The 12,452-nt window shown below is 39.6% G+C and overlaps 1 protein-coding gene across 1 annotated transcript in view; it reads right to left on the bottom strand.

Annotated features, from left to right (window-relative positions):
* Nucleotides 1-6,581: 6,581 nt before the first annotated feature.
* The window catches only part of LOC109322511 (cytochrome P450 27C1-like), an 11,217-nt gene continuing 5,346 nt past the window's right edge, over nt 6,582-12,452 (bottom strand). Inside the window, exons 4-5 of the mRNA XM_019553562.1 lie at nt 9,021-9,224; nt 6,582-6,912 (exon numbers count right to left, since the gene is read on the bottom strand). Of these exons, the coding sequence (XP_019409107.1) occupies nt 6,796-6,912; nt 9,021-9,224 (321 nt within the window). The 3' untranslated portion in view covers nt 6,582-6,795. The remainder of the gene's footprint in view (nt 6,913-9,020; nt 9,225-12,452) is intronic.

The following is a 12,452-nucleotide window of genomic DNA, read 5'->3' as shown; positions in this document are numbered from 1 at the left end:
AAGTTGTTTACCTTTATGCTATTAGCGTTACAGTTCCAGCCTGCCTATCTATGTTCATTTCTTAAGTGTATAGATGGGGAAATTGGAATATTTAAACATAAATGTATATACCAGGCGCATCTACATGTGCGCTATACTGTGGAGTGGACTAATTCGCTCTGCAGTAAAGCATCACCATCTACACATGTGCCAGTATTACGGTGCAATAAATTAACCAGTAAATAAATTACTGTTGGGGACAGTACTATCTTACAGCAGAGGAGCTAACTCTGCCATAACGCATGTGTTGATGGTGAGAGGAGTTGGCTGGGTCATGAGGGTGCAAAAATGCAGGGGCTGCCTGCCGCCTAGCCCTGTACTTAAGCACCCTTGTGCCCCAGCCAGCTCCTCCACCACCCGGAGCCTGAGGCTGACCCCCCAGGTACCCTGCCAGCCTGGGGCTGCTCCACCCCAGCTTAGACTGCTGCGGTCCCAGGCACACAAGCAGATGCTGCACCTAGGAGCAGCTGACTCCAGAGCAAACTGTGTCAGAGTTTATAATGTCACCTTAATGGCATGTGTAGATGCACCCACCAATAGTTAAGACCCAAGTGTTTTCCACTTAGGACTATTGTCAAGTTCCAGCAAGCTACAAGAATGTTGCTTTATTATATGTCTACATAATAGATGACAGGACACATATATAGAAACCACACCACCTTTGCTTAATTTATGAAGTCTAGTATCTTGCCGCTAAGCAGTCAACACGTGGGAAGTGTGGCACTGATTCCCTATGTTTTTTTCATTTTGCATACTCATTTATGCATGTTCAAAGGGACTGTAAACTACTACTATTGTAAATGGTTATACAAAGAGGCTGCATAGTACCTGGCACAGGAGTAAGGTTCAGATCCTATCTCCTCTACTAATACTTGAAGGTAAAAAAGTCTACAGCATACCTAAATGCAAATCTTGCCCTTGCCACCACTGGTACAGAGGGCTTCTTGTCAGCAGAGAAAAAGCAATTCTGGGGTGCTAGGAAAGCAGGGTTTTGTTAGCTGTCCCGCAATGGGGGTGCATGCTCTGTACTGTGCAGAGTCAGATGTGGTAGGAGCTCCTTCTGTGGCCATGTACACAGTGTATTTAGGATCAAATATAAAACATTAATCCCAAATAGTTTTAAGATCGAGGTTAAATAGTTTATGATCAGGATTATACCATTTGGTTGCCTATGATGGCAGGAGACTGGACTTGACCCAGAAAATCCTGTCACATCTTCTGTTTGCTTGCTGAAGTAAAAGCAGGTCAGAAGATGGACAAATCGGGGCCTGGACGATGCTCCAGTGAGTTTTTACCCACAAAAATGATGTGGTATGGCCATGAGGGCTACACAGGTACTAGGCTACTGTACGTTTCACAGAAAGGCTGGAGGCTGGGGTGGCATGGGTGCTAAAGTTGTATGGCTGACAGCCCAAAAGGTAGCACGTCTGAGGTCACAGCAGTAGCACTCATGGCACTGCCTGTGGGATTTCAATGAAATCTGCAAATTCTGCTAAATACCTTGTCACAAAGATGGAAAGGAAATGGAACGGTCAACACAGTTGCTTCAGTTTTGTAGGAACAATTCTTTCGCCTCATTGTCTTTTCCCCACCCTCCTCCCAGCATTCAGCTAAAATAATCATCTTGCAAATCAGAGACTAGATTTGTCCCTAACCAAATGTACCGTGTAGTACATAATAAAAATGGCATGGCTTTTCAACACTTACAGACAACCTTTCCATACTTCAAAGCATGCATTTTGATAATACTGTATTCATGTTATCTTATTAGCTGCAATTTATATTCCCTCTTTAATCTTTTTAAAGACTAGAACTTTCTAAAGTCTGCTGACCGTGTTTGGCAGTGACCTCTTGCAATACCAGATTCTAGAGGTAGACTATACACTGCATGAAAAAGCATGTTTTCTAAAAATGCCGGCCTTTAATTTCCTGTAATCTCTGATTTTAAGATCATGGAGCAGCATATAATAACACAATTATCTTCTCTCGTGCTACCCTCTAAAATTTCAATACCCCTTTCTTCTAAAATAAAGACTCTTCTATTTTATTCTCTGATCCCCTGTGAACATAGCAGGTAGTATTTAAATTGCAGTAGTTAAACTAAAAAGCCCTGATCAATTCAGCTGCTTTTAGAAGGAAAAAGTGGTGTGCATTTGCAAATATATACATTATTCTTGAGTACTCAAAGAAAAAATAACAAACAATGAACCCTTTGCCTAAAAATCCCCAGATCACAATTTTATGAGTATCAACTGGTATCAACTGCTGCCTCTCTATGGTTATGTTTTTTATGGTGTCAGTGGGTGCACTCACACATGCATTTTAATGCATATTTAGCCCACTTTAATGTGCATTAAAGTATCACAAAAAACTGGGGGCTCCTGTACACAAGTATGGAGGCTGCTCTGCCATGCTGGAATTCCAGCACGTTGGAGCAGACTCAGTTAGTCAACGCTGCTGGAGCGTGGCAATTACTGTGCTCTAGCAGCCTGCTGCGTCTCATGTATAAGTGTCCTCACACTTCAAAATGGTGGTGAGTGTGCTTGAACTAAAGCTCATTCCCTAAACTAAAGCATTTATTAAAGCACGTTAATGCATGTGTAGACACACTCAGTATTCTGTATTGGTTTGTAATTAATACTTCAACGTTCATTTGTATTTATTTCAATAATTACCCAACAAATCAAGTCACCCTGCCATTCAAGTCAAAGGTAGGAACATAGAGCTGGAAGGGTCCTCCTGGGTCATCAAGTCCAGTTCCCTGTTATTGCCAGGAAACAATTTCTATACCTTTTTATCAATTGGTCAAACTCTTTTATAAACCTGTTTGCTTTACTGGCCCGGTGTAAGGCTGCTCCAGAACTTCACTCACCTGATAGTTAGAAACCTTTTTCTACCTTCCAACTTAAATTCATTCTGTTCATGGCTAGTTTATTCCATTTGTTCTTGTGCAAACCCATCCTTTACTTCTTCCCCTTCCCTTGTGCTAACAGTCTTGATGCATGTATAAATAGCAGTCATATCCATTCTCAACCTTCACTTTGCTAGACTAAACAATTCAAGCTCATTTAAGATAGGATCTTCATTCCCTTGATTGTCTTATAGAGGAAAGCAACACAAGCAGAACCGTTTTGCTCCTTTGCATACCAGTTATCCCTTTTTCATCTAATGCTTTTCTTCAGTGCAGGAAAGGACAATTTGTGCAATTATATTGCTGTGTATCGTATCTGCTCAGTTTTTATTACAACTTTAAGCCTCTTAATGCATACTAAATTATACACCTGTCATATCCCTAGCAGCCCCTCTCTCCACCTTTTCAAGTCTGAATTCATCTTTCTTGAACATAGGTGATTAGCATTATGAACAACACTCCAGATGAGGAGTCACTAGTGCCCTGTACAATATCATTAATTGTTTCCCATTTCTCCTGGAAATACCTTGTGCGATGCATCCAAAGATAGTATTTATCTCTTTCATAACACTGGCAGCTCATAGCAATTTTTTGATCAACTAATACACCCAAGTTTTTCTCTGTTATCATTTTACCTTATGAACTCCCAGCAGAAAACCTTGTTATTTCTTCACTGTATAACCTGGTACTTTGTACTATTAAATTTCCTCCATTTCTATTATTCCAGTCAGTCCTTAAGGTCATCCAGGTTTTCCTTCACAATAATCAAATCCTCCTCTGTGTTAACATTTCCCAATTTTGTGAAACACTTTTTTTTGCTAATTAATTAATGAAAATAGTAAATTAGATTAATCTCAAAACTATTCCTTGAGGAATGTTTCTCCAGCCTGCTAGTTCTCCCCTCAACAACACTACCATCTTCCCTTTAACAAATTCCTTACCCACCTTATAAATCTTGTAGCAATCCCCAACACCTCAAGCCACTGGAATCATTTCCCATGCATCAATTTCCCAGTTATAAAATGTTTCCTTCCAACATGTTCAAAATCTGGAGATACTAGGGAAAAGTGCTACTGTGAACAACAATACGAAACAAAAACTGAGACATCTATTTTATATAAATATTTTATTAAATGCACCAAACAAGATTCTTTATCAAAACAAATCAAAGCTTTCTTTTATGAGATGAATGAAATTCTTAAAATTACATTTCTAGAATTCCTCTTATACTGTGAAGTATCAGCTTGGAATTGGTATGAATTAACAAAAATATCAGAATACACCAATAGTTGCTCTCGACCAGCGGTTTTCAAAATTTTGAGCTGAGTGCCCCTTAGAGTTACAATTTTGTTTGCGGCCCCCCCCACACACACACGAGCAGCACAGCTAGGCACAGGGCACTCTTCATCCTAGCAGCCACCACGGCTCGGCTTGGCAGGTCAGGCTCCACCCACCGCGGTTCCAACACCTCCTGCCTTGGCCCTGCTGTGGCTCTAGGCTGTGCACCTACTGCACTGGGCTCCCAGAGACATAGCAGCCCACTGGTAGAGCCTGCCTGGGGCTCCCCACCCCGGCATTCCCCTATGAGGCCACAGTGGCACTGGCTCCTTGCAGACTTGTTGCCCATGCACCCCTGCACTGCACCCCTCCAACATTCCTTCATGCCCCACTAGGGGGGTGGCCCCAGTTTGAAAACCACTGCTCTACACTAATGATGATATAACAGTGCAAAATACAGGTCTCATAAGGAATCCAAATTTGGATTCAGAGTGTGGCCCTTCTGCTCTCAGTCAAGATATGCCCTGGAGTGTCATGGAAGCAGCAAGCTTAACCCTTATGAAATTACAAGTTTTTGTCTATCTTTTGGATAATATTCAGATGTGCAGACTGGCTCTGGAGAAAAATAATCCAGTCTCAGAAAAACGGAGTTAGTGCAAAGCTGGGTGTTTTTTGGAAATGATATTGGAAAGGAAATAAAAAACACAAGAAAAATAAAATAATAACATAAATAGCTACATGGGTATAACTAATACAGTTCTGACTTCTTTGATTCATTGGCTATCTATACAGATGTTTAATACTCTGACAAAATAGATGAATGACCTTACAGAGAAAAAGATTTATATAGCAGATCCATGAAAAGGAGCAACATTACCCAATCCTCAAATTGGTACGTCCAAGAAATGCAGAACTGTCTCTGTCTGCAGAGCTCAGATACACAAAAGTATTATACTACTAAAAGTAAAAATGAATTTAAAAAATCATTTTTACCGTATCTTGAACTTTTTTGATGGCTGCATGGGTGAAGAACAAAAGACAAATTAAGAACCCCAATTTGAAAACTAGTTTCTTGCATTTCCATTGTTAGAAGGTTTATGAACATCAGTAAGTAAACTTGCTTACATTTATTCTGCCATTCCTACACTAATAATTAACTACAGATTATGAAATAGTTCATTTTACTTTAGAATATTCAAGCTGGAGCTTTTTTGTAAAATGGTTCACCTCAAGGCATCATAAAATATTCCACAAGTAAAATGTTTTCCTAAATAAGGATTTCTTTTATATTTAAACTTGACCTCTTGTGATGTTAAAGACTTCCCGTTAGCTGTCAGAGATAAGACTTTAAAGCATTTGCTCCTTAAACTGGTTGCTAAATGGTCAATGAATGGCAAACTGTCGCAGTTATACTTAAATCCTACAGAGGGCACTTGTGTACTGAATCCACTGAGCAATATTCTACAACGTGAAATGTCCAGCGCTTACATTTAAAAAGAGATAGTTAGGATAAACATTACATGCTTAAAAAAAACGTAAATCTATGCTGCTAATAACACTTTCTCTCAGAGGAAATGAGAACATGTAAATAACTATTTGTTATCATTTTATCATGTTTATCATCATGTTTGAGAACTATCTCTATAACTTCCTGTGTTGGAGCAGTGAAACTAGCTGGTTTTACATTTTGCTTTTCACATATCAGCACTATTATGAAGTTGGGCTCATAACCCTGTAATGTGATATCAAAATCTTTATTTCTTAAAGTTTAATTTTGGAAAAGTATGTCTATAGGCAATAATGAATTGAATTGGTCCAATAAAAGAGAGCAGATTCACACAGAGAACCTTGTCTGCCTATGTCCTTAGACCAACACGGCTACAACCTACACCTCTGTAATGATTTATAAATACATTTTTAAAACATTCTAAATTTTCAGTCTAAATAAACTGATAGGACTTTTGCCTTTTTAAGAAACTCCTTACATTTCCAAGTACTGAAATAATTTTTATTTTTTATAAACATTGTGCAAATATTTCTGCAAACTAAGTAAAGAAAAACTTTACTGATGACCCCACTGCTGTGTGGGGAATTCTAAAAATGACACTTCTGGGGAGGATCAAAACCCCAGAAAATATCCACGTATGGACTTAAGTTTGAATGCAGTACATTGCTATCACAGAGTCTCTCAAAAGCACATGAAATATTTGTCTCATGTTTAAACACTCTAGAAAAAGCATAGGACAGTATGCAATATCTGAATTTTGTACTATTGTTTCAGTGCACCCATGGCCACCACCAGAAATTGCTCCAGAGAAAAATGACTTCCAGTGCAAAAAGGAAATGTTTCAGTTTATGTTTCTATAGATTCCACATGAAATTTCATAATTATCTACTATGAGAGAGTTAACTTCTCTTGCATATTGCTTCAATTAAGTCAGAACATAAGGCCTGCTCATTTTACAGGGTATCCACAAACCAGTGAACAAGAGAACGATCATCATATTTCATCCTATGCAGGTCTATATCTCAGAAAAGTATACCAAAATTTACTAAACTTTAGATTCTTACTTCCTGTTAGCAAATTTCACATTGATGGAATCTCCAGGAGTCAAAAGTCCATGGGTTTTAGCACGAACTGGTTTTGTTTTGGAAGAAATTTTGATCTCAAAATTTTGAAGCAACTGGAAAGAAACATATGGTAATATTAGAAGTATTATAAAGCAACAAGATTATAATTCTCCACAGAAAACCAGCAACAGCCCTTTAAGTTTGTGAGAAACAACATGTATGGTGTCAACTCTAATAGACTCAAGTAACATGGTTCCCCTGAAGGGAAAAATATAAAGCTGTCCCAGAATGAAGAACCTGGTTGGCAATTTTGTTTCTGTAGTGCAAAGGGATTTTCTACAATTAGAATAAAACTTGTCTTTTTGATCTACGAAATTCCTCAGAGGTCAGCCCAAAAGTGTGCAATTAACTCCCACAGGAACTAAGATTATAAGCCTCACCAACTTCTATTCTAAAGGCAAGGTGTCTAAACACCAAAATCCAATTATCTGTCTGAACAAAAGATGAGAAAACAAACATGAGGCAGATTGCTTAACACATTACTGGAAGGCACTCAGAAAAAATCAGTGATGCGCATAGAAGAAACTAATTAGAACAGAATAGGATAAACAGGCTGCCATTCAGTCAAGGGGAGTGTGCTAACATTAAATAATTATTCTTATGACATCTCCACTGAACCAGCAGGAGACTGAACACAAAGATGAGACAGCAAATGTTTTGAAGTGGTACAGAGTAAATATATAAGATTACAAAGCACATTTGAGGAGACCAGCTGTGAATACAAATTATGGAATCACAGAAATATATGGATGGAAAGGATGTTTAAAGGCCAATTTCTCCATTCTCCTGCCCTAAAACAGGATCAAGTATACCTAAGCCATCGTTACCAAAATTTCTTTAACCTGTGAGTAAAAATTATCAAACTTCTCTAGGCAGTCTGCTCAAATGGTTTACAACAGCTGCATTCTTCTTATACACCCATCAGTAGACATACTGAGCTCGGTTGCAATCCACTGGAGAGCAATCTCTCATGTACTGGAAGATTTTGTATTTCTCCTTCAGACTTCTTTTTGTTAGGCTGAAGGATTCAATTCCTTCAGAAGTCATGTTTTATAAACTTCCTACCATTCTTTCTGTTCTCCACTATATCCTCTCTGTTTCTTCTCCACTCTGCACTCAAGTGCAGATCCCAAACCTGAACATAATATTTTGGGTGAGACCTCACTCCTACTGAGTGAAGAGAGGAATATTACCTCCTGTTAAAATTACCCTCCTGTTAATACATCCCAGAATGACATTTGCCTTTTTTTATATCAGCATTACATTATGTCCTCATATTTCATTTGTGCTGCACTGTAATCTTTAGATCATTTTCTGCATTACTTGCTGCGCTACTTACTGCAAACTATTCAAACTGATCTGAATATTTATGTGCATTTTGGAGATGAGCTACAACATAGGGATTGATGGGAAAGCTTTCTCTAAATTGTGAAAAAATAAGAAAAACCCAGAAAATATATAAAATAGAAAAGAAAGACAAAAATAAATGAGGACAGGAAGAACAGGAAAGGTGGAGAAAATAACATTTGACTTGAATGTTTGAAATTATGGTCCACTTCAGACTAAGGGTTACAAACCTATTTCACTTTCTGGTAAGTGCCTACTTGTTCTTAGTTCAAACATGTTTTATACAAAATCTTACAAATAAGTAAACACTCTACTGTAGGGGTGGCCAATCTGCAGCATGAGTGCTGTAAGTGACCCAGGCAGCCTCTGTGTGTAGCAACCAGTAGACTAGGGAGGGGACAGACAGCACAGTGCCAGACAGGGCAGGAAGCAGAAAGCAGAGAGGCAGATCAGGCATGGAAAGGGGGTCAGAGTTGCACCTGGGAGATTTTGGGGTTAATTTGTAGCATGCCTGCCCAAAAGATTGGCTCTCACTGCCCTACTGTGTGCCAAGAGAGTCTTTTATTTAAAGGCTGCAATTCATTCATTAAAATTCTGCTATACTTATCATTTAATTTCCCTGATCTTATACTGGATTGTGCCATATCAAAAGTACCTTCTGTAACATGCTTAATTCAAAACAGATCACTATGTGTTTATCAAAAGTCCTGTGACAGGATAACGCTTTAGATATAAAAAAGGGATGTCCAGAAGTGATTTGCATAGCAAGAATGTACTGATATATAATCTTGTAATCTTGTCACAAATTTCTAACCTGAATCAGTGCAAGGTGAATTTCCAGTTCTGCAATTCTTTTTCCTATACAACTGCGAATGCCATAACCAAATGGGATGGAACCAAAGTTGTCTACTCTGTCCATATGGTCTTTCCTCAGCCAGCGCTCAGGTTGGAACTCATTTGCCATTGGGAAATTCTCTTCATCGTAAGATGTAGCATAATGACAAAGTGCCAGCTGGGTCTGAAAAAATATTTGATTTTATGTTTAGTCAGTTTCAGGGCATGAACAAACAATTCATGTATAATTTCTGTAACATGAAATATAATGAGAATATGATATAAATATCAAGAGATTTGAAAAATTAGATCCTCTTCTCAGAGTTAAACTGGGTTAATTTCAAAACCTTTTAGACTCGATTAAAGGTTTCTCGTGACCTTATATTAAAAAAAAAAAACAACCTTTCCACACTTGTTGTCTCCTGTGTTAAATAAACAGTGCATGCTACACACTCAAAAGAAAAGGGAAATTGCATTTATGAAAATCAGACAACCCAGACGAGAGTCTCAGCTACAATTATATAAATGTACTTATATATAAGTGTACTTGAGAGTGGAATATTGTCATAGGGGATGGCAAAGAAGGATATGACATGAAAAAGAACATATCAGAATTTATAATGAAGAGGTACAAAGGACAAAAGCCATGTGTATTTAGGGTTGTTGGTTGTAGCTCTGCTGGTCTAAGGTCATAGGCAGACAAGATTCTTTGGGTAGATGTGATATATTTTATTGGACCAACTAAATAATTGGAAAAATAGTTCTTTACAAGCTTTTAGGCACAAACACTCTTCTTCAGGGATAAGGAGAGCCTGCTGGTATACAAATCGCACACCATTAGAGTTACCATCCTTCCCTGGACCATATGTAGAAAATCCTCAAACAATTGCATCCCAGAAGAAAACCCAACTCTTAAACAGATCTTTCCAGATCACCCAACTTGGCCTTTGAACAAGCACCAAACCTCACCAACCTCATCCCCAGAAGCAAACTTCCTCATCCCCAGAAGCACACCAAATGGATCTAGGCCATGCCAGGACAAGAAATGTAAAACCTGCCAACACATCTCCACCACACTCCCCCCAATAACTATACCCTACAACGGAACCATCACCATTCCTGCATCTTACACCTGCACCTCCAGAAATGTAATATATCTCATCCAGTGCACTGACTGCCCTGATGGAAAATATGTAGGAAAAACCAAACAACAACTGTGCACCAGAATGAACGCACACTGGAAATCTATCTAAGACAAAAATACCCAGTTACCTAAGGGTGCACACCTCCCACAGGACCACCACTCTCTCCCCAATCTCTCAATTCTAATCCTCAAGGGTAATTTAAAAAACACCTTTTGTAGACGAGTCTACAAACTTCACTTCGTAAATCTACTGAATACAAAAAACCTTGGACTAAAATATAGATGTTGGATTTACAGCACGTTACAACCTGCCTGACATCCCATAACCCCAGGTAACCTGTTTGCATTTTACCAGCTACATCTTATCACTAGTTCAACATTCCCCCTTATTCTCCCACTTACCTGTCTCACACCTATTGTCTCATTCCCCCTGATCCTCACTGCCACACATTTACATTTTCACAGACCTGCATTTTGCATATTTGGCTTCTATTCCACCCAGGACAGCACACAAACACCAACAGATTCTCCTTGTGCCTGAAGAAGGGTGTTTGTACCCAAAAGCTTTCAAAGAACGTTTTTCCAACTATTTAATTGGTCTAATAAAAGATATCACATCTACCCAAAGAAACCATATGTATGCATATAAGAGCAGACTTTGCCATAAGAATTGACACAATGCTCAGTTGCATCATTCTGAACAATTATGATTTTTTCTGTAAATATATATTAGAAAATGACCCATGGTTTCAAATATAAGAATTATGAGCCAAAACTACCACAGCAGGATTTGTATTTACATGGTTCACATACCTTATTCAGTTTCTCCAAAATCTAAACCTTTTTAAGTTACCAGCCTAATGGTTATGAAAAAAAAAAACTTTCCAAACCTGAACCAGCTTATAGGATCATAGGAAAATATGGCTGGCTCACAAAGTCATCTAGTCCAGAATCTACTCAGACAGGAACAACCCTGACTAAATCATCCCAAGTCTCTCTCCAATCTGCTGTTGAAAATTCCCAGGGACAGAGTGGTTCACTACTTTTCTAAGTAACCCATTCTAATGCTTGACCACCCTCAAAGTTAGAAAGTTCCTCCTCATCTCAAACCTAAATGTCTTCTGCTGCAGCTGAGGCCATTGCTCCAATCCTGTCCCCTCTGGTTACAAGAAAAGCCCATCTCGATCCTGACCATAACTGCCCCTGAGGTATTTGAAGACTGTTATTAAATCACCCCTTAGTCTTCTCTTTTCTAGACTATGTAATCCTAGTTCTTTCAACCTTTCCTCCTAAGTCATGCTTCCCAGGCTCCATTTGTGTTGCTTTCCACTGGACTGTATCTAATCTGTCCACATCCTTTTTAAAGTGCAATGCCCAAAATTGGGCACAATACTCCAGGGGAGGCCTCACCAGTGCTGAACAGAGTGGAAGAATCACTTCCCTTGATTTTCAATTAATACTCCAAGCCAGTCATTCACCTGTCTATATATTTGCATGTAATTATTCTATCCCAAATGCAGGATAGAATAATGGGCCAACGGGTCCCAGCAGCCGCACCCCTCACCACTGATTGGCCAAGAGGGCTGACCATCATGTGGCCCCACCCCTCGCTGCTGATTGGTGAAAAAAGGTGGGAATCCACAATGGGCAGCCCTCTCTGCCAATCAACAGCAAGGAGTTGGGGGGGAGGGGGCAGCTGCTACCTTTCACAGATTTCATAGACACTGGGGCTGGAAGGAATCTCGGAAGATCATCGAGTCCAGCCCCCTGCCCGAGTAGCAGGAAGTCATCTTAGAGAACTCCTGGCGCTCTGATGAAGTGCCCAAACATTGATAGGCCAATGCGATCCCTATCTTCAAGAAAGGGAAGAAAGTGGATCTGGCAAACTACAGGCCCATCAGCCTGACTTCTATAAGTCTTAGAGAAGATTATCCTGCAGGTCTGGACCAGTGCAGAATATTCCTCCTTGGAGGTGGATCCAGTCCTCCATCCTTTGTAAATCTGTCTTTTTAGACACAGGAGGTCTGCTAGTTCCCTGGAGAGCCAAGGGGGCTGCTGTGCCCTTTTATAGTTTCATAGTTTCTAGGGTCGGAAGGGACCTGAGCAGATCATCTAGTCTGACCCCCTGCCATGGGAGGAGAGTACTGGGGTCAAACGACCCCAGCAAAGTGTTCGCCTAGCCTCCTCTTAAACACCCCCAGGGTAGGAGCCTGCACCACTTCTCTTGGAAGTTGGTTCCAGATCCTAGCTGCCCTGACCGTGAAGTAG

This window comes from Crocodylus porosus, unplaced genomic scaffold, assembly GCF_001723895.1.
Source record: "Crocodylus porosus isolate Cpor-Errol unplaced genomic scaffold, CroPor_comp1, whole genome shotgun sequence".
Taxonomy (NCBI): Eukaryota; Metazoa; Chordata; order Crocodylia; family Crocodylidae; genus Crocodylus; species Crocodylus porosus.
This window is presented reverse-complemented; position numbering and strand designations above follow the sequence as displayed.